Genomic DNA, 22,750 nt, shown 5'->3' on the forward strand with positions numbered 1-22,750 from the left:
GAGCTGGTAGTGGCGCTCCTGCTGACGGGCCAGCCGGTCGCCTCCGCCGAAGCCTCCCAGTCCCCCTGCTCCGGATCCTGCTGCTGCGGCTCCGGCGGCCAGGCTTTCCCCGTCGCCGTAGGCGAAGCCCGCGCCGAAGCGCACCATGGCTGAGGGAGGCTAGGCCCAAGCGCCGGACTCCGCCTCCCCTCACGCCTTCCCCTTGCGCGCTCTCCCTCCGTGAGGGACCTGCCCTTAACACATATCCTCTAGCGCCCGTTTTCTAAACAGGCTGAACGACACTAGTAGTTTCATAAGCAGATGCTGATCATTTTCTAAGAAAAACATGTCTAATACTAACCTATGCTAAATTAGTCATTTCATATTGAAATTTAGAAAGTTAGGGTTGTATCCAACACAGCACGAGTGGAGATCCACTCATACAACAGGGCTTCCCCTTCCTCTCCTTTCTCCATGCAACCCTAAATTGCCCAGTATGTTCTCTCCCAACCCCCTGGAGCAGATTTTGAGGATGAGTTAGGGGCTGCACAAAAAAGAAAAGGAGGGGGATATTTAGTGACGCAAGTGGGAGTCTGCTGCACAAGCAGAACAGTAGTGTGGGATACAACTATGCTTTTCCGCTCAAAGGATCCTCAAAATTTTCAATAAAAAAAAAAAACTTTTAGAAATCAAGAGCACACAAGCAAAATCAGTAGCATAATCAGTTACATGGGGCAGAGGGTTTCACTGTCTGGGTGCTGCAGCTGAGAAGGCTCTGTCCCACATTTTCACCTGCCATGCTTCTGATGACAGTGCGGCATGGCTACTTTAAGGGGGGGGGGGGATGTGGCTTCCGCACAGGCAGAACCACTCGCAAGGAAGCCTCTCAGTTTGGCACTCATGAGAACAGATCTTCTGAAGAAACAGTCCAGTTATACTAAGCAAAATCTTGCAGCAGATTTATGTGTACGTTTGTAAAAATATTTGTATCCTACCTTCCCCGCAAGGAGCTCAACTTAGGTTTCCCATACCCTAGTACAGTACTCTAACCATTATGCTGCATTGGCTATAAATGTTAAACTTTTCACACATATTGTTTTAAGTTTCTGCTTGTCACATTGTTGATGTTCTCTCTTTTTCTGTTTTTGTTTCAGATGGATCTGAAATGGAATATTCTTCTTCAGATAATCCAAAAGGTATATTCAAGATATTTGTTGGTATTTTTTACACATACTAGTTTTGTATCCAGAGAAGCATGAATTTAAGATTATTTAAACAGACAGTTTTATTGCACTTTATGTAAATATCTTTCCCATTTTCTGTGTGTGCTTAAGATGAAAAAGCCCTTTCTGTGATGAATCACTTGCACAATTGGTAATTAACTGTAGACACATGTCTATATTGTTTATAATAAGTAGTACAGTATATTCGGACATTAAATAATTAAACCACCACTAAAATATACATTGGTATTTTTAATGTTTTAGGCATGTTCAAACTCGGAGAAACATTCATTGAGTTCTGCTTGGCTGAAAGGAGATGTGTTAGGAGAAAAGCTTGTAACTCTGGCTGATGACTTGTGCAACACAAGTTTGAAAACGATAGTAGCTTCAGCAGAATCTTTTCATTCAGAAAGATGGACTCTACTAAGCTTGGTGTTATCTCAGCTTATTAAAAATGGTAGGTGGCTTCAGTTTACTTGAGGAAATAATAAAATTATCTGCAAGAACTGGCAGACAGGCTTGTCATGGGTGGGAAGTGTGAGAATGGTGGTGTTAAGGTGAATAACATCATATTGCATTTATTATTTATAATATGCCAGTAAGAAGCCAAGGTTCGGGGCTTCAGAGAGATGGAATGCCAAAAGCAAGTAGCTGATTAACATACACTTGGCAGAGATCTTGCTAGCCACTTGACCAAGATCAAGTCTATGTCTGAACCTTTGACTCATAGGCTCACTATTCCATTCCTTGAGATTTTCACGACTGTACCCATGCAATAAGTCAGAAGACTAACTATCTGGATCAGATAAACTTAGCTCCACATAGGTACACTTTTGCAGAAATTAGATTTAATATGATGCCCTCTGCTTTTTTGGATGGCCATTGTAAGAAATTACGCTTCAGACAACATATTTTGTAAAACCATCACAGAGGATATTGTTCATTATATTATTCAGTTCCCACTTTTTAAAGATCCCCATGAAAATATTTTTAGGGAAAACTTTGTATCTGAAGAAGTGTGCATGCACACGAAAGCTCATACCAAAATATAAACTTAGTTGGTCTTTAAGGTGCTACTGAAGGAATTTTTTTATTTTGCTTCGACTCAGACCAACACGGCTACCTACCTGTAACTTTGTTTCACCTAGTAAGTTTGTTTGCTTTTTGCTGTTTGATAAAGGAACACACAAAGTAACATAATTTTCATTATTTGTGTTGGGGACCGGGAAATTGAGAGCTAAATTTCTGCTCAATGCTACATGTGTTTTTTGTTTTCTGGTTTTTTATGGCTTATAGCTAAACAAATACAGTGCAGTATTACCTACCTATCTGCCAAAGGAAGAATCTCAGAGCTGCTGGTCCAGTTTCCTGAAGCTGTAAGCACTGTAATTTCAGCATGCACACATTGATCATGGAGTAACTTAAAATGTGCCCTTTTTTTTTAATCAATAGAGTCCTTGATTGGTGAAGTTTATGTTAAAAGGATTATTGATAAACTTCAAGCAGCTCTGTCTAAAGCAAAGGATCTTTCCGAAGCTGGAAACACAGAACCATCGGTGTCTTTCATCTGTGACATAGCCTCTAACTTTTTCAGCTCAGTTAAAGGATGCTTGTTGATGCCCTCATCAGAAGATTTGTTGCTCACCATTTTCCAGTTGTGTGCACAAAGCCAGGATACAACACATTTGTCAGGTATTGCACAATAAATATATGTTGATGATACCATATGCTGGACTATGACTCTCATCTTCCGTGACCATTGACTATGCCACTAAGGCTGATGGGAGTTGGAGTCCAACAGTATCTACCAGCTTCTTTCCATTCACAATAGAACTTCCATGGGGGAAGGGCTATAGCTCAGTGGTAGAGCATTTGCTTTACTAGCAGAAGGTCTCTGGCTGAATTCCTAGCATCTCAAAACAGACTATGGTTTGGGGGAAATGGTCTCCGAAGCCAAATGGGGAGGACTGGCAGGCCAAATTTAGCTTGTAGACTGGAGGTTTCCCACCCCTCGTATAGACAATACAGTACTAAGTTAGATGGACCAGTAGTCTGACTCAGTATAAGGCAACTTCCTGTATTGCTGTGTTCCTCTACTGGTACATTCAGCTGAAGCAAAATATTGCTTCCAGTAATGCCTAAGTGCTGGTGATCATCCCTGAATGCTCTGGAAGTGGCAGTTCCAACATTCAAGTGAAGAGAAGCTGGCATGAGGTGAGGGAGGACAGAGGAAAGATTCTAGCCTCTGAAAGTTGTCACTGCTGGCAAGTACATTGACTTAAGGCATGGAGCAAGGGAGCTGGCTCGGTTGGGAGCTGCTGCTTCAAGGTGCCTGGACTGCCTTCAGGTGGCCCTTCCCAAAGCCTTTGTGAGGCTTATGGTGTGTGTATTGTGGATTGCATGTGTGTAGCTTCTATGAGTATGTGAGAGGGGTGATCCCATGCTCATAAGTAACTCTCAAGGACAAGATTCTGCTCTCAGGCTCATGGACTTAGCAGTATCACCAATGCTTCCCCACTATGGTCAGAAGTTAAAATGTTCGGTCATTTCCCCCCCGTTGATGTAGATTTCCTTGTGAATAAGCTGAAGCACACATGGTTGTGTGGCTTAACTTCACTTGTGCATCACCTTAGCGACATGCATAAAGACAGCACCTTCCTACAGAGATCTGCATTTTGGGTCAAGAGCCAACTTCAGTCCTCAGCGCTGGATGTTAAAAGGTAAGCAGTGTGCTGCTTAATTTCTTTGCTGGGGCTACCACAGTTTTAACAAGGCTTCGTCTTTTCACCAGGATTTTAAATCAAGCTTTGAAAGTGGTTTCAAAACCTAGTTAAAAAGAAATTGTTATGAAATTCAGTGGTGCCGTAATAATGGAGGTGTGAGCCTTAACATTCAAGGTATGTCGTTGTATGGAAAGATGTGAAATATGTTATTTTTTTAATTACCTGGTTTCTTCACAGTTTGCAGGTTTTGATCACAGCCGTTCATGACTTGTTGACTAAACTTTTGGAAGCTGACAAAGTTCCTACTTACACTCTGAAGGATTATTTTGATTGGCTCACTCCAAGTGAGTCTGAATGGGAAAAGATGCGGGGATCTCTATCCAATGAGGTATATAAGTTTCCACAGTGTCATTGCACAGTGAATAGTTACTGTCCACATTTGTTAACTTCTTGGGACTAATTTTTTTGTTGCTGTCACAAACATGCATCTAAAGCAGCATGAACGAGCAGGCCACCAGATTCTGCATGAAGAGTGCATGTTATCTATGTGCCATAAATATGTCTCTTGATAATTAGTTTTATGTGTTAACTTTTAACTATAGCCAGTTGTTGATAACTGTTATTAAAATGTATAATATTAATGCAATATTCCTATTATGTGAACAGTAATGAAAAAAATTACAATCTTGTATGTCTCGGGGGGGAAATTGAAATTCAACTTTTTTACTTCCTATGTGTTGCTGTAGTGGTTAAAGAAACCACTTTTGGAAGGAAGACTGAGTATGAATTGTGAAATACCTGAAATGGTGAAAGATCAGAAGCTTTGTTTCATGGGAAAACTTCCAAGCCACCTATGTACTGCAGCTCTGTTAAGCAGAATGACACTATTAATACTGGGGAAAAGGGTTGAAAACCATGAAGTGGAAAGAAGCAAAACTGAAAATATCAGTAAGTGATAAGAAAGAAATCAAACTTTTAAAAAATCTTATTGTTTGCGATTTATAATTTCTTTTCTTATCAGTTTCTATAGGGTCCTGTTGTCAATCAGAAGTGTGACATACATTTATTTATGTAAAATATTTTTAAGGGGCAACTGATATTTGAAAACTGAATTGATAAAGATATGCTAGGATTATAATTGTGTGGCATTTGTCATGCATTCTGTGTTACGATTTACACTAGGCTTGTGTGTTCATAACTTGAAATCACAGTTGGTTTAAAAGTGAATGTGCTGTGTGCTGGTGTATGGGTTGAAAATCACAGCAGCATAGCTCCTCCCTCTTGCTGCTGCCAGGAGCTAAGCTGTGGTTTGTCTTAGCATTATGTTCATTGTTTCCCAGACTCATTGTTTGTCTCCCTCAAACAAGCCACAACTGGTAAGGCCAGAACAAAGCTTGATTACAACTTGAGGTTTGTATGGAAAAAGGCAGACAATGAGCAGAGGTTCAAATACAACTTTAAACCAAACCATGCCTTAGCTGCTGGCAGTAGTGTCAACAGTAGGAGCAGAGAAGGAGTGAAGCAGCCATAATTTTTGCTCTGTGCATGCTGTGTGTTTGCCTTTAAACTAGATATGGGGAACATTTCGCTCCTTAAGATCTTGGTAAAGTAAAACACCCATTATCCCTGGTCATAGGTCATGCTTGCTGGGGCTGCTGGAAGGAGTTGTTCAGCAACATCTGGAGAGCCAATGGTTCCCCACCCCTGCTTTAAACCACAGTTAAACTTAACTATGGTTTATAGTGGCACATGAAACAGGCCACTGTGGTTTATTGCACAGAACTCCCACATGCACAGGCGTCCCTATTTATTTTAATTGTAGGGCAGAAACCTTTTTGTGTACATGGAGACGTCTCCTCTTTTGAAATGAATAGGAAATACCTTGTGTGTGAAAGCTTTCAGTGTCATAAAAGTTCTTATATGAACAAGGAACTCCTGCCCTGCACAGTCTATTGTGTAGCCTGATTTAGAATGAGGTGACAAACACATATACCCCCTTCTTTGAGCTTCAGTTTACCTATCTGTAAAATGAGATTGTAGTTGATTTATGGGATAATAGTTAGAAATTTGAAACATGTATATTAAAAGGACTTCGTACATTATATAAACAGCTTCCTCTGGTGATTGTTGCAGTATACATTTTACCATGTTCAATTATATGTTTAATAACCATTACAAGGTTACCAATGAATTCATTTGCTGGATTATACTATTCAGATATTGTTCTGTTGTTGTTATTCTAGTCGCAGAACAGCTGTATGCCTTACAGTGGATTGAAGAACTAGCAAACCCACCCAGCCTTCTTACTGAATTCCTTCACCACCTGCAAGTAATGAATATTTCATGTGAAAAATTACGCATACTCAGTAATACAAATGGCCTATTAAGAATATTATTCAATAGGTAGGTTTTTTTTTACTTTTGAAATTATTGTTTCTCAAAAAACAAACAATTGTTTCTCAAACAGCTTTCATTAGAAAGCAACAAATGTCCCAGTTCTTCCTGTTCAGGTATCACTTTTGTTATCTAATCTGAAGGTTGTCTCCTTGTGAATTATTCACATCAAGAATTAATAAAAATGAACATTTGTCTTTAAATAAACCAGGTCATTCATAGAACCTTTATTATTCCATAGATCAAAAGACTGCGGACGACTTTGGGCCTTAACCATGGCTAAATTGATAAAAACTGAGACTATTGCATCCTGTGAGATAAAAGGACTATTCGGTACATCAGAAAGGTATGATAGTAGGCTTGTAGTTTTTCTTAGACTGTGATCACACCTACTGCTGCTGCCCCATTGATTATAGTAGGAAATGGGAGGAAAGGCCCACATTGTGTCTCACGTTATAAAGAGAGAGGATGTGACCAGCACTGCTCTGGTCCAAAATCAGATGGCAGTGATAAAAGTGCATATCGCACCTAAGCGCCCTCTGCGACCCCGCCGAAACCGGGCCCCTTGGTTTACCGAGGAGCTTCGGAAAATGAAGCGGGACCTTAGACGGCTAGAGCGAGTATGGCGGCGTGCTCACGACGGAGCCTCAAGAACATCTTACAGGAAACTTATGAAAGCCTATGAGATGGCGGTGAAAGCTGCAAAAAAGTCCTACTTCTCAGCTTCCATTGCATCCGCTAGCTCTCGCCCAGCACAACTTTTTAGAATAATCAGGTCTTTAACAACCCTAGAGGAACAGCCAAATTTAAATACGAATTTGACCCATAGCTGTGAGGCATTTGCGAGCTTTTTTGCGGAGAAAGTCTTGACACTCCGCCGTGACCTCCCTGCCAATTTGGATACAATAACGGAACTGGAGGCCCCTCGACTGTCTTCGAGTTCAGTATTGGACCAATTCGATCAGATACTCCCTGCCGATGTAGACAGATTCCTCCGGGCTGGAAGGCCCACCACTTGCTCCCTGGACCCGTGCCCGTCTTGGCTGATTAGAGCGTGTCCAGATGAGGTACGGGCCCCCCTGGGTGAGATCATCAACTTGTCCCTGGGCACAGGGACTTTCCCAGAGGAGTTGAAGGAGGCAGTGGTGCGTCCACTCTTAAAGAAAACATCTCTAGATCCTTTAGATCTATCCAATTATCGCCCGGTTTCGAATCTTCCGTACCTGGGTAAGATAATTGAGAGAGTGGTTGCCGAACAGCTTGGTAGGTTTCTGGATGAAACATCGGCTCTAGATCCATTTCAGTCCGGCTTTCGCCCTGGTCATGGGACCGAGACAGCTCTGGTAGCCTTAACAGATGATCTCCGTAGACAGCTGGATCGAGGTGGGTCGGGACTGCTGATTCTTTTAGACCTGTCAGCAGCCTTCGATATGGTCGATCATGACCTTTTAGACCACCGCCTTGCCGACGTGGGGATTCAGGGCACAGTCCAACAATGGCTGCGTTCCTTCATCTCAGGTCGGGGACAGAGAGTGGCGCTAGGGAGGGAGTTGTCGCCGCGGCACCCCTTGGTGTGTGGAGTCCCGCAAGGCGCAATCCTTTCCCCAATGCTTTTTAATATCTTTATGCGCCCCCTTGCCCAGATTGTCCGGAGTTTTGGGCTGGGTTGTCATCAATATGCTGATGACACCCAGATCTATCTGTTGATGGACGGCTGCCCTGCCTGGGCCCCGGACACACTCACCAGGTGCTTGGAAGCTGTGGCTGGATGGCTACGTGGGAGCCGACTGAAGTTAAATCCTTCGAAGACAGAGGTCCTCTGGCTAGGTCGGGGCGACATGGGGTTGGGGGGCCAACTCCCATCTTTTGCAGGGGCTCAATTGGTACCAGCGCCTTCTGTCAAGAGTTTGGGTGTAACCTTTGACGCCTCCCTTTCCATGGAGGCGCAGGTTGCATCCACAGCAAAGGTGGCATTTTTCCATCTCCGCCGCATCAAGCAGTTGGTCCCTTACCTCTCTCGCCCCGATCTGGCCACAGTGATCCATGCGACGATCACCTCCAGGCTTGACTATTGTAACTCGCTCTACGCAGGGTTGCCCTTAAAGCTGACCCAGAAACTCCAGCGGGTGCAGAATGCCGCGGCGAGGCTCCTTACAGGGTCCCGGCCGCGGGATCACATTCATCCAGTGCTTTACCAGCTGCACTGGCTCCCGGTGGAGTACAGGATCAGGTTTAAGGTGCTGGTTTTGACCTTTAAAGCCCTATGCGACTTGGGACCCTCGTACCTACGGGACCGCCTCTCCTGGTATGCCCCGCGGAGGACCTTAAGGTCCACAAACAATAATATTCTGGAGATCCCGAGTCATAAGATGGCTAGATTGGCCTCTACTAGAGCCAGGGCCTTTTCAGTACTGGCCCCAACCTGGTGGAACGCTCTTTCCCAGGAGACCAGGGCCCTGCGGGATTTGTCATCTTTCCGCAGGGCCTGCAAGACAGAGCTGTTCCGCCTGGCCTTTGGGTTAGACTCAGCCTGACCCCTGTGTTTTTCTCCCTCATGGCTTGGATTTATGGCCTACTTGAAATGAGGCTGCACTTTAAATTTTAATACTGTATTTTAATCTGTATTTTAACTAATTGTTTTTATGTTTTATTGTGGTTCTGTTGGTATCAGCCACTTATGGCCTACTTGAAATGAGGCTGCACTTTAAATTTTAATACTGTATTTTAATCTGTATTTTAATTAATTGTTTTTATGTTTATTGTGGTTCTGTTGGTGTCAGCCGCCCTGAGCCCGGTTTTTGACTGGGGAGGGCGGGGTATAAATAAAAATTTATTATTATTATTATTATTATATTAGTGATCATATAACTAGGCTGTTTGGATTTTCAAGCTTTGCTCCAAATTGGAGCCACTCTATGATAAATACCTTCCCCCTCTTCAAGAGAAGCACATGTATCACATGAGTATGAGCTGGAAATAATGTTTCACTGCACCTGATTCCTAAACAACATAGACAATAAACAGCAATAGCTCTGAATTTAGATGGAATTAATTCACCTATAACATATATCATGCCAAAAGGGGGTAGAGTGGGGCAGAACAGACTTATGCGCATCCCGCTGACATGCGCGGTGGCCAGGAACGCAACGCTTGTGCGAGTGGGAAGTTGCCTGTACTGTCTTTCAGGCCATAACACCTTAAGGTGGCTCACATAATAAAACATTTAAAATCCATATTTCCCCCCCATCCCCAGCAACAATGCCATATAACCCCCTGCCCCTGTAAAGTGATAAAATAGAAAATACAATAGTAAAATGCTGAAAAGTTATAGTACTGTACATAAACCTGGACCAGCCTCAAATCAATCATTTAAAAGTGTGTTTAAAAGCTAGGTATTTAGAGCCTTTAAACAATCAACAGGAGAGCCAACTGCTCTTTCCATGGGAAGGAGTTCCATAATGTTGGGGACAGCACTGAAAATGCCATGTCTTCTGTAACCACCAGCCTTATTGATGTTGCTGGCAGTTCCGCAAGCAGAGCTTTTATAGCTGATCTTAAGGCACAGCCATACGGGAGCAGGCGATCTTTCAGACAGCCCAAGTCATTTAGGGCTTTAAAGGTAACCAGCACTTTGCCATGGCTCTTCTGGGCCCAAATCAATCAGTACAGCTGGTACAAAGTTGGAGTTACATGCTCTCTCCTGACATCTGTTCACTATTTCTACAGCTTCCCTAGGCCTAGTAGGTGTAAATGATGAGTGACAGAGCTGTTAGACACTTTAGCCCAGGCATCCCCAAACTGCGGCCCTCCAGATGTTTTGGCCTACAACTCCCATGATCCGTAGCTAAGAGGACCGGTGGTCAGGGATGATGGGAATTGTAGTCCAAAACATCTGGAGGGCCGAAGTTTGGGGATGCCTGCTTTAGCCTGATCATCTTGGTTACTTCAAATAGATGTTAAATAGCACGGGAAACAGAAATGGAACATCTTTAGCATTCCTGACCCCCCCCCCCCCCCGGTTCCTATATGCTTTAATTCCCTTGGGTGTAGAGTCCTGTCTGTTTCAAATAAATGCTCTGCGGGTCCTGGTTTGTGGTTGTGCAAATCCTATTTCTTCATAAAGTTCTGCAACAAAACTTTTCCTGTTTCATGGCCCGTCTGAAGGACTTTGCATTTTATCTGTGGACATCATACTGATTTCCAGATTGTCTGCTGATGTGTCATTTTCTTGGACAGGTTTTTCCCATTAACGGAAGGCAACTTGCACACACTTCAGAATCTGTCTCCATTTTTACTTCAGGAAGACAAGGAAGAGCTAGTCATTCAGTGCACTGCTAAACTAATGACCTTCAATGAAAGTGGACTTTACAGTACTGATGGTCAGTGCTTTAAATATTATCTCCAATGTTTCATTAACTTGTAGGAGTCAGATTTTTAATGCACCAATTTAATTAGATGTTTGCTTGCCTTTGAGAATTGCTTCTGCTCTTCATTGAAAGAGGATAAAGCTCTTGACGAGTCAGTGTATTAAGTGCTTTTTTCCAAGGTGCATATTATTAAGTGTACCCATTAGATAAATGGTAAATCTAAGTTTCTTTTAGACAAGTTCTGATTTATTACAGATTGAAGAAAATGGAATATGGATGCCCTTTTAAAAGCTGAACGTTAGGAATTACTTATCTTTTTCTGATCTTGCATCCAACCCCCAGTGTTCACATCTTGTTCTGTTTCTAATTTACTGCTTTTCTTGTTGTTTTCAATAACATTTAATGTGATATTTTAAATCTAGCATTTGACTCTGTTTTAGGAGCTTTTGGGTATCTTGCTATTTTAAATTCCTGCTTGAAATGCGGAAGCATTGATTATGGAGATCTAATGCCTGGAATATTAAAAATCATCATATCCTGGCGAAATGACTATGAGGACAGCTTTCTTTTCAGCTGGTGGGTAGCTTTGTTACAGTTTTATTATGACTGGTCTGTGTTGCACACTTGAAATGCTTATATTTATAAGAGGGCTGCAATTCAATGAAATAACTGTTTGGAATTTGTGTAAGTGTAAACAATATTTCTGAAGCAAGAAGCATACTTTCCTTTTTAGAGGATCTCCCTTTGTCTTAATAGGCATTATCTTAGCAGAGGTATTCCTCCTGTGTGTGAGAGAAGGGGAAATCCCTCTTTGCTTTCTGCAGTGTTCACAAATATTGAAAAAAATACTTTACAAAGTATTGCCTGATTAATTTTCATTTTTGTAATTTTCCTCCCTGCCCCCAAGCAATCTACGGGAAGGAAGCCCACAGGTGCTTGGCTTGAACATAGAGATGATCCGGTTTATTTCTTTGTTGCTGAATGATCCTTCCTCTTTGCTGGAGAGTGAGTGGGATTTTGTCATGTGTTCCATGCTGGCCTGGTTAGAGGTAAGAAGCAAACTTAAATGTAGGGAATGATATTAAGGCCTCTGCATGAAGTCTTGAGAATGCAGATATTTTTCTTTGTGAATCCACTGGGTGGCAGCTCCTTCCTTTGAGAAATCTAAAATAAGCAGCAACGGCCTGTCATGTAAACTTAAGTAATATTACAGTCATACCTCGGTTTAAGTATGCTTCGGTTTGAGTACTTTCAGTTTAAGTTCTCCGCGGACCTGTCTGGAATGGATTAATCCACTTTCCATTACTTTTAGTGGGAAAGTTCGCTTCAGGTTACGTATGCTTCAGGTTAAGTACAGACTTCTGGAACCAAATGTGTACTTAAACTGAGGTACCACTGTATTGTATGGTGATACTGTAGAATTGGCTACAATAAATGTTTTGAACTTTTATGAAGCAAAATTTTCAGAACACATTTAAGATTACCTGAGCTCAATCTAGTCCCGTGCACCAGTTCCACAACATGTTCAACAAAACATAACTGATAGTTTATTTTGCTAAAATATGCTTAACTGATAAATGTTACACCTGACCTTGTACAAAGAGATATGGAACAAGAATGATGTCAAAATGAGGGTAAAAAAAGAAATATAGAACATAGAATCATAGGATTATAGAGTTGGAAGAAGGAACCATGAGGGTCCCACCCCCTACAGTGGAGGAATCCTTCTGCCCAATGTGGGGCTCGAACCCATGACCCTGAGATTAAGAGTCTTATACTCACCAACAGAGAGATCCTGCTGTTCTCAGGATCATTAGAGAAAGAAAAAAGACTATTGGAACCTATTTTCATACTTAAAGAAATTGCTTTGGACGGCTTCCGGGTTCAGCGCCAGCGCCGATCGGCGGGGTCTCGTCTCGTCTCCGAGACGGCCCGTCCCTGCTAGGAGTGGGGAGGGCAGCGAGAGCGACGCTGCGCCCCTTAGAACCTCGGGAAGGGCGTCCCGGGGGCAACTTGCTCGGCATAGCCCAAATCCGGACTCCCCAACTCTTCGGTTAGCTCTAATAAGAGCTCCGGAGCGAGGAGGGTAGAAGTCGCGGGGGCCATTTTGAGCGGCAACGTTATTCTAGCAGGGAGAAGCTTCAAGCCGAAGGCGGAGAGCGCTGGATTCTTCCGAAAATAAAACGATTGGAAAAGATTGTAAGTAACCTCACGATTTGGATTATAAAACAATTTGGATCTGGGAGAGAGGGGAGAAAAGAGGAAGCCACCCCCCCCACGGCAACAAAAGAGACAGTAAATAGAAACCCGAAGCCATAAACAGAAGATTTACAATTCAAAGGATCCCTCAAAGGCATCAAAGAGAATCTCCCCTTTGATGCAGGGTGAGAAGGGGAGAGAGACTGTGGTTTATGACTGCCCTGCAGCAAAAGGTAAAGACTGAGAAAAATCTTTCTTTTCCTCGGGAGCCGGCAGCCCAGGCAACCCAGTGAGTTGATCAGGATTTATGAGTCAATTTTTATTTCATTTTGTATTTCTGGACTTTGTGGAATTTCTTTTCTGGTTTAAATGTTTGTGAAATGTGAGTTCGAACTTTATTGTTAATAAGACTTGAAGAATGCAGCCAGCTTGTTAAAATGGAGTCGAGAAAATAAACTGTGATCATATTCCACCCCACGTGACAAGTTTTGACCTTGGCAGGATTGAATTATGTCAACAAAAAAGTGTTCCCCTGAGTTCCAGCGGTCTGTTTTGACCTTAATGTGGGAAACAAGAATAGAGTTATGTCAAGAGGAGACACGACGGCAAGAGTTACAGAAAAAATTTCAGATGGTGATGGCAGAATATGATTTTTTAGGAGATGAAGCTTTTGACACTGAAAAAGATGAATGTGAGAATGACAATGATGATGACTGTGATTTGGAAGGAAAAGATGAAGATGAGGACTGTGATGATTCAACACAAAATGAAGCACACCACGGAAAAAATGATGACTTTACTCTACAAAAAGTTGGATGGAATGCCCCGCTTTTGAGGGGGGCACGATTGGTATTATTGGAACTCCAGAACGCCCACAGGGAAGAAGGAAAAATATGCAGAGAAGAGAAGAAATTCAGGGGCCCTGTATGGTGGCCTGGATGGCAAAAGACTGTAAACAGGGGGTGGGGTGAAGGGAAAGTGATGTTGTGATTACATGGATGGATTAACAGGTTTATAACTGGTCTGCTGATTATGGAATTTGCTGGATTGGGGGGGTGGAGCCGGTAATCGGGGATGTAAGGTTAAATTGAGAATAGTTATAGTTTTAAAAGTGAATGGATTTTGGAAAATGTGAAAATATGGAGGCTTATAGAGGGAGAAAAAATTAGGCACGGGAAGATAAAATGGGAGTTTGATTTTTCAGTGATTTGAAGTTGTATAAGATACAAAGGTGTATTTCTATAAAGTAAGAAACTGTTGCAGATGATAAAAAAGGGATGGAAACCGGGGAAGGGGGGGAGGGGAAGCCCACAAAATATGGTTTTAAAATCATGAATGTAAGAAAAATTTTTCTGTTTTGTATTGTTTTTTTCTCTTTTTTTGCCCTTTTTTTTCTTTTTTCCTATTTCTATTTTTCTTTTTTTTTTTTTGGTATGACAATAGATGGTTGGATGGATGGCCTCCTGCGTACTGCCCTGGTTTGCTGGAGCTCCCTGGTGGCAGGGGGGGGGCTTTGGGGTCAGGGGAGGGGGAGGAGGACAGAAATCCAAGCATAAAATGGAACATCTCTGACTGTTCACATACATGGGATACTTCTGTGGCAGGGGAGGACCCATGTGGGTGGGTAGGAAGGAGGTGGAAAAGGTGTTTATGTATGTACCGTTTTTTTGTTTTTTTTGTATTCTGTAAAATTAATAAAAAGTATGTTTAAAAAAAGAAAAAAAAGAAAAAAAGAAATTGCTTTGATTTGTTATAGAAGGGTGTGAAGGACTCCCTGGTCCTGAATGGGGTATCTGTGCCCCTGAAGGACCAGGTGCGCAGCCTGGGAGTCATTTTGGACTCACAGCTGTCCATGGAGGCGCAGGTCAATTCTGTGTCCAGGGCAGCTGTCTACCAGCTCCATCTGGTATGCAGGCTGAGACCCTACCTGCCTGCGGACTGTCTTGCCAGAGTGGTGCATGCTCTAGTTATCTCTCGCTTGGACTACTGCAATGCGCTGTATGTGGGGCTACCTTTGAAGGTGACCCAGAAACTACAACTAACCCAGAATGCGGCAGCTAGACTGGTGACTGGGAGCGGCCGCCGAGACCACATAACACCGGTCCTGAAAGACCTACATTGGCTCCCAGTACGTTTCCGAGCACAATTCAAAGTGTTGGTGCTGACCTTTAAAGCCCTAAACAGCCTCGGTCCTGTATACCTGGAGGAGCGTCTCCACCCCCATCGTTCTGCCTGGTCACTGAGGTCCAGCGCCGAGGGCCTTCTGGCGGTTCCCTCACTGCAAGAAGCAAAGCTACGGGGAACCAGGCAGAGGGCCTTCTCGGTAGTGGCAGCCACCCTGTGGAATGCCCTCCCACCAGAGGTCAAAGAGAATAACAATTACCAGACCTTTAGAAGGCATCTCAAGGCAGCCCTGTTTAGGGAAGCTTTTAATGTTTGATGGATTTCTGTATTTTAATATTTTGTTGGAAGCCGCCCAGAGTGGCTGGGGGAACCCAGCCAGATGGGCGGGGTATAAATAAATTATTATTATTATTATTATTATTATTATTATTATTATTATTATTATTTAAGAAAATGTGTAACTTTTAGATTAATTTAGATTAAAATTATTCTTTGAATGGGTGTTATTAAAATCCCTCAGGTTTGTTTTTTTAAAAAAAGGAAAAATAGAGCCCAAGTTAGTGTTCTTCTTTCTTTTCCAGACAACAAGTGACAGCCAGGCAGTCTTTCCTGTTGCCCTTGTGCAAGTGTTTGCCTGTGTCAGCTGCGACTTGAGTGCTGCCTCGAGTGCTTTTTTCCAGGCAGCAACTCCTGAAATCAATGAAAAACTTCCACCAAACCTCATGGCTGAATGGCAGGAATTCTTTTCTGAAGGCATTCATAGTTTACTTTTATCTTTGCTGGTAAAAATTACAAGTAAGTCTGGCAAATGATAAGTATACTATGGAAAAGTAACTGACTAATATTTTGGACACTCTGCTTTACTGCATCTTAAGATTGCAGTTTTATCTAACAGTCTTAGAAATACAGGGCCTTTCAGTGTCCAACACTGTTCTGTTTGTATACTGTGGTGGTCTATTTACCTGGTTAGGCTGTTAAGCTCATTGATAAAAATAATAATGAGACTTTCAGCAGTGCTCTGGAAATACTTCACTTTTTGCAATCCATTCAGGAAAGTATGTAAATTTAGTGTGCTGGGTGCTTCCAGACTGTCACTGTTTTTCTGGAGGGATTCAAGGGCATACTTGAAATTTAGGTTTACACAGTTAAAGTAGATTAAAACATTCTATCACGAGGAATCAAATTTTTAATGGATTTTTTTGTGGTTAGGAAATTGAATGGGAAAAATACTGAACAGTATGGGATGAACAAATTATTAATGGAAAGATGTTAACAAGGAAATCAGGATGAATGCTCAGTTAAGACCAAATGTAGTCTAACTACTGTACTACATAAGCTTTATGCGTGCAAATCAAGATGAGTTGTCAGTAAATCAGAGGAGTCCTTTGGAGTACAATATCACATTTGTATGTTACATTTTTAAATAGTTTTCCAGGAGGAGAACTAATAATTCTATAATGTAAACTTGCTAAGATGAATTAAAATTGTGAATTCTCTTGCCTGAACAGGAAAAGAAAAAGATGCAATGGAAACATCATTTCAGAATTTCATGTTGAAATCTTTGGGGAAAGCTTTAATGTACATTTCAAAGGATCAGCTATTGAACCACAAACTTCCTGCCAAATTTGTTGCTGGCCAGAAGACAAATCTCCCTGATAAACTACAAACCTTGTTAAATACTTTTTCTCCAATGCTGCTCTTCAGAGCTAGACCTGTTCAAATCACAGTCTACCACATATTAAATAAGTAAGTTATCCCCTCCACACATACACTTTGATCTTGTTATAGCATAGAATATGTATTTAGAAATAGACCAGGGAACATACTACCGTAACATAACCAATTGCCAGTTCATTACTGGGCTTAGTTCAAGGTGATCACATTAGTTTGAAAGGTTCAGTCTTTCCAACCCGGAGCCTATGTAGGGCTTCTTGATTTCTAGGTCTGCCTTGAAGATGAAAGGCACACTGATTGACTACTGTTTCCACATCAAATCCACCAGGAGCTCCTACACTAAATGGTATTGGCCTCCTCTCAGAGGAATTGGTGACCACTATTGTCCTGTGAGCATCTGCTAGATTACTGATTCTAAATAAAGAGACTTACCAAGGGGGCATAGAGGATGAGGGAGAGCAAAGGGATGAATGGAGAGTCTCTTTCACCCCCCTGCTCTTCCATCTTCTCCAGTTTTGAACTATTGTGTCCCTTATATTTATTTTGTCAGGCACTAAATAGAATAAGGGTTAATATTGAGGATGAGGGTAATGATGCAAGCTATTTCTTTGTAGCACCTCTGTAAAAGGATGTTTCCAATACATAATGGTGTGCTTACTTGCTAGTAATATCCAATATTTAAATCCTTTTCAGAACAGATAATGCTGGGCCTTAAAAATATGGATAAAATCACTTTGTTTTTTTTTAATTTTTCTAAATCCCAGGTTAATGTCTGACTTGCCTAAATTTGACGACGAGGATCTCAAATCCTATGGTGATGAAGAGGAGGAGCTATCATTGTACGTTTCATTTTATTTATATAATGAACAAAGCAACTATCATAGTAGAACGTTAAAATGTTTCAACCACTTGCCAGACTTGGACTTTCAAGGCTTAAGTGGGAAGATGCACCTGTGATCCTTCAGTATTGTGTTTGTGTATGTACACACACACACACACACACACACACACACACACACACACACACCCCTCAGGAGCTGTCACATAGTTGCAGAAGGTACACCCCCCAAAGAACTGGGAAAGAGTAGAAATGTTCTCTGTGTGTTCTCTTCTTCCTGATGTCTTCACATTTAGGGGCATAAGAACCTTGTTGGATCAGACCATAGTCTCATCTGGTCCAGCATCCCACCTCTCATAATGGCCAACAAGATGCCTATGGGAAGCCTACAAACACTATCTGAGGGCGATAACTGTCTCCTGCCATTGAACCTCTGTGTTCAGGACTCACAGGCCTCCAATCCTGGGTGGGTAGTATTATGGCGTTCCAAGTAGGGCAAACTAGCCTTTAAACTGGGTAACACATTCACAATTTTAAGCAGTGATTCTGCCTTGGGAGTAGCCAATTGTTTGATGTCTGTATAGATCTTTTTGCTCCTTGCTCTGGGCTTATTCAGTAGGGCTGGTTTAAGTTCCAAGTCATATATTTAGACCTGGAAGAAGTTCTTTGTCGCCTTTTGGTAGCACATTCTAGGTGTTGACATCAAGGAAACGAAAATGAAATGAAATTCTCCTGGAGAAAAAGTCCTCCATTGAGGTGCTTGAGATAACATGGCATTGTTTAATGTGCTTACATGCTTGGTACAATGGAAACTGGTCTGAGTGTAAAAATTATCACCTTTCCTGCCCTTACTTTAGGTCCCCACCAGCAGCTCTTATGACTGTGCTTGCCACTCAGGAGGAGTTACTGGAAAACATCCTAGAAGGCATTCCGGTTGGAGAGTTTGCAGTTATTCAACCACTAAGTGATGAGTTTTGCCTTGTTTTAGGATACCTCCTCACCTGGAAATTAATACTAACTTTCTTCAAGGCAGCATCTTCTCAGGTGAATAAAAGGTTTTATCTTTATCTCCTCACCCTGTGACACACATATACCCATGTACTTCTCCACATCCTTCTACTGACAAATGAATTCAGTTGTGTCCAGTTATTCCTAATCCACAGCAGTAGGAAATAATCAAGCCTTTTGCTTGAAAACCATCATTGGTACAAATGAAAACATTTCAAATCCTTTTGCCCAGAACTTGGGAGCTTCAAAATAGCAGCCATATGGTGTCCCACTATCCATTTTACCAGTATTCCCAAGTCATTTTTGCCAGTGAGGAAAAAGTACTTTCATATATATGAACAAGGGTTATGGTCGTTCTCATGCCAGTTTGGATAAATGATATTGTCTTGTAGCATCTGGCTGCGAGAAGGAAAGACTTGGAAGCGCATAGGGTATGTTTCATACCTGGCAACTTGAAACCCAAGGCAATCTTAGCAACATGAGTACGTTGCTAAATTGCTCCATAGAAATACGTATTTGTGATGTTGTATCCTATTTTTTAAAAATTGTTTGAACTGCATTACCATTAATTTCCTTGCAAGTGTGTATTAAGGCTTTATATAAAAACAGTCTTGTCTAATCTGCTGTGAATCCCACTAAGCCTTTTCATTACTCTCATTGTATACATTCCTTCAGTTTAATGCTTCTGAGAACAGATTTTATTGGGAATAATTTTTATATGGTTTCACCACCAGCTGCGAGCTCTTTATTCACAATACCTCCGAAGAACTAAGAGTTTGAATAAACTATTGTATCACCTGTTCAGGCTTATGCCAGAAAACCCAGCCTTTCCAGGATCAACAGCTGAACTCCCAAGTAAGGATGTAAAAACGTACTTTACGGAAGAGCTTGACTTAGACATCAAAGGTCAGTCCAAATAGTTTTAGCTTTCATTGACATTGAATTTCTTTCATTGTATGAAACAACTGTGGAGATATTGAACTGTTCTTATTTACAAACCACTTCCCCCATTTGTTATCCAGACACCTCATTGCTGTCTTCCCACATCCCGCATTTGGCATGTTCTGTTTACTGTATGACATTAAAAGATTTGCCAGCCATGGTTCGTCTTTGGTGGAATAGCTGCGAGAAACGAGTCTTCAACACTGTAGATAAATTTACAAGCAAATATGTCAGCAGTGTACTTTCTTTACAAGAAATATCTTCAGTGCAGACCAGTACACAGTTGTTTAATGGAATGATGGTTAGTATGATCTTATCTACATAAATTTATTTCATTCTTTGACAGGTCTGATACTGTAGAAAGTAAATTACCATCGAGTGTTCAATCAGAAGCACACACTTTTATCTAATGTTGTTTCTGGAAAACAGGTTTGTGCATATATAGTGCTCTGAATTAGGGTTCTGATCATCTGCAGTCTATGTATGATTCTATAAAGCAGGCACATCCAACAGGTAGATCGTGATCTACCGGTAGATCACTGGACATCTGTGGTAGATCACTGGTAGATCAGTGGCTCCCCCCAAAGAAGCTGAACAACTCTGGCTCCCCTTTAAAAGCTCAACATTTTGGCCCTTCACCCCCTAAAAATGGGCCTTCCCTCCTCCCTAAAAGTTCAACAATTTGACCTGAACCCCACATAACAGGGCTTTATTACCTTAAAAAAAGCTCAAAAACTTTGACCTGAATCCCCAAAAGGGGGGTAGATCACTGTCAGTCTTTAACTTTGTGAGTAGATCACAGTCTCTTGGGAGCTGCCCACCCCTGCTATAAAGTATTTAGAGATTGTATGAGATTAAAGGTAAAGGGACCCCTGACCATTAGGTCCAGTCGTGGCCGACTCTGGGGTTGCGGTGCTCATCTCGCATTATTGGCCGAGGGAGCCGGCGTATAGCTTCCAGGTCATGTGGCCAGCATGACAAAGCCGCTTCTGGCAAACCAGAGCAGCACATGGAAACGCCGTTTACCTTCCCGCTGTAGCGGTTCCTATTTATCTACTTGCATTTTGACGTGCTTTCTAACTGCTAGGTTGGCAGGAGCTGGGACCAAGCAACAGGAGCTCACCCCGCCACAGGGATTCGAACCGCCGACCTTCTGATCAGCAAGCCCTAGGCTCAGTGGTTTAACCACAGCGCCACCTGGGTCCCTGCAGATACTGCCATTAATATCAATCCCTGAACAAATTAATGTTTGGAAATGCCTCATGATATTTGTGGTAGCACACAGGACTATTCCAGGATTGCTTCTGCTTATTATATAGAAAAAAAGATCAAATATATTTGTGCTCATAAATGTTGCAGATACTGTCCTGTCGTTTCCGGGGCAGATCTCTTCTATAAACAGCCATTTTCAGTGTCTCTGTTCTGGCTAGTTAAAAATGTTGCGCATATTTCAGTGGGGGGAGGAATAGAAGTGTATTGCAAGTAAACTTTACAAATGTATATATTTGAGGTGCATTCCAAATTATCTGCTATATGCCTTTTTGACAAGTATTCTGCCTGCTATGGATTTGTTTTTCCATAGGTAAAAGCTCGATCTGCTACGCGAGAAGTCATTGCTACCTACTCAGTTGATGATATATTCATTGAACTGATAATACAGCTTCCTCCAAATTACCCCCTGGGTTCCATAACTGTTGAGAGTGGAAAGAGAGTTGGTGTAGCAGTGCAGCAATGGCGCAATTGGATGCTACAGTTGAGCACATATCTCACTCATCAGGTTTGTGTTACTTAAAAGTAGCATGATGGTTCAGTCCTTGCCATGTATTTATCCACAGGTTAGGTCTGCTCTGAACAGCAGGTGGGTGCAGAATAGCATGGCAGCTTCTCACCATTGGACAGCTCCATTCTGTCTAGCTCAATATAACCTGCAGTCTGAATGCTATCTGCATGGGTGCCGAAATTGCCTTCTCCTGAATTTGCACTCGCAAGTCCAGTCCCTAACTGAGCAGGGAGAGAGAAGTACTTTCCAAGCATGGATCCAGTCAGATCTGCACTACCAAATAGCCCTTGCTATTAAAATGGCAGGTGCTTCAGTCAAAATTCCTGTTCTTTTTTTTAGAAGAGAGTGAGTTGTGTAGTATAGCTATTAAGTAAAATGTATGCTTGGCAGATTCTGATCTATGGAAAACAACTCTTGCTAAAACTATAGCAACAGAACTAAATGGTCACCAGATACAGTGGAGTACTTTACAGTGGTACCTCGACATCCGAATGACTCGACTTCCGAAGTCGGCAAACCCGGAAGTCTTTTTACCGCGTGCGTGTTCTGTGTCTGCGTAGAAGTGCAAAATTGCGCTTTGACAACCGAAGACCTTGACTTACGAAGAGCGCTGCGGAACAGATTGTCTTTGTAAGTCGAGGTACCACTGTATTTTGTAGTAGACAGCATTAATGGTGGGACGCTATGCTTTAAAAAAAACTTTCACGATATGGTAAAACTTCCTTGTAAAATAGTTGAAAGGACTGTGAACTAGTATGAGAAGTGAAATACTCAAAGGACAAACTTGAAATAATGCATTATTGATTCCTGAGACGACTTATTTTCTTTTAGAACGGAAGTATAATGGAAGGCTTAGCATTATGGAAAAACAATGTGGATAAACGCTTTGAGGGTGTCGAAGACTGTATGATCTGTTTCTCAGTCATACATGGATCTAACTACTCTCTTCCTAAAAAAGCTTGCAGAACATGCAAGAAAAAGTTCCATTCAGCCTGTCTGGTAAGTACCTGGAATCTTCTTCTTCTTTGGCGATCACTCGTAGCCGAGTAAGATTGTCTTCCATAAACACGGTTTTAACAATGGGTCTGTAAGTGACTGTGGAGGCCAATTCTGGATCCACGTCCTTCCACAGTGGGGACATTGGTTTCTAGGCGGAGTTGATCACGGTGTGGATTTGCCAAGCGTGCCTTCCTCTTAGCACGTTTCTCCATTGCGTCCTGAGATCGAGTGTCTTCAAAGCCCATGACATCTTTGATAAAGGCTGTTCTCCAACTGGACCGCTCGCAGGCCAGTGTTTCCCAGTTGTCAGTTTTTATACTACATTTTTTAAGATTTGCCGTCTTTAAAGAGACTGTCTTTAAACCTCTTTTGTTGACCACTAGCATTACTTTCCATTTTTAAGTTTGGAATAGACAAATTCTGAACCAAGTTTCAAATAAGAAACCAAAAGCTTCAGTGGCTTTAGGAGTAGTCAAATCATAGCTGCCAAGTTTTCCCTT

At 42.0% G+C, this 22,750-nt stretch overlaps 1 protein-coding gene across 2 annotated transcripts in view; it reads left to right on the forward strand.

Moving 5' to 3' along the window:
- Positions 1 to 22,750, forward strand: part of LTN1 (listerin E3 ubiquitin protein ligase 1) — a 34,713-nt gene that overhangs the window by 11,283 nt on the left and 680 nt on the right. For both annotated transcript variants that reach the window (XM_088667975.1, XM_035116569.3), the window contains exons 11-29: positions 1,134 to 1,175; positions 1,467 to 1,659; positions 2,655 to 2,894; positions 3,769 to 3,922; positions 4,163 to 4,313; positions 4,672 to 4,873; positions 6,169 to 6,328; positions 6,561 to 6,665; positions 10,556 to 10,698; positions 11,127 to 11,262; positions 11,594 to 11,735; positions 15,591 to 15,804; positions 16,518 to 16,755; positions 17,448 to 17,522; positions 18,379 to 18,565; positions 19,264 to 19,435; positions 19,552 to 19,772; positions 21,054 to 21,248; positions 22,083 to 22,250. In XM_088667975.1, coding sequence (XP_088524101.1) covers positions 1,134 to 1,175; positions 1,467 to 1,659; positions 2,655 to 2,894; positions 3,769 to 3,922; positions 4,163 to 4,313; positions 4,672 to 4,873; positions 6,169 to 6,328; positions 6,561 to 6,665; positions 10,556 to 10,698; positions 11,127 to 11,262; positions 11,594 to 11,735; positions 15,591 to 15,804; positions 16,518 to 16,755; positions 17,448 to 17,522; positions 18,379 to 18,565; positions 19,264 to 19,435; positions 19,552 to 19,772; positions 21,054 to 21,248; positions 22,083 to 22,250 — 3,138 coding nt within the window. The remainder of the gene's footprint in view (positions 1 to 1,133; positions 1,176 to 1,466; positions 1,660 to 2,654; positions 2,895 to 3,768; positions 3,923 to 4,162; positions 4,314 to 4,671; positions 4,874 to 6,168; positions 6,329 to 6,560; positions 6,666 to 10,555; positions 10,699 to 11,126; positions 11,263 to 11,593; positions 11,736 to 15,590; positions 15,805 to 16,517; positions 16,756 to 17,447; positions 17,523 to 18,378; positions 18,566 to 19,263; positions 19,436 to 19,551; positions 19,773 to 21,053; positions 21,249 to 22,082; positions 22,251 to 22,750) is intronic.

Source organism: Zootoca vivipara, chromosome 4 (genome assembly GCF_965207765.1).
Source record: "Zootoca vivipara chromosome 4, rZooViv2.hap1.1, whole genome shotgun sequence".
Lineage (NCBI taxonomy): Eukaryota > Metazoa > Chordata > Lepidosauria > Squamata > Lacertidae > Zootoca > Zootoca vivipara.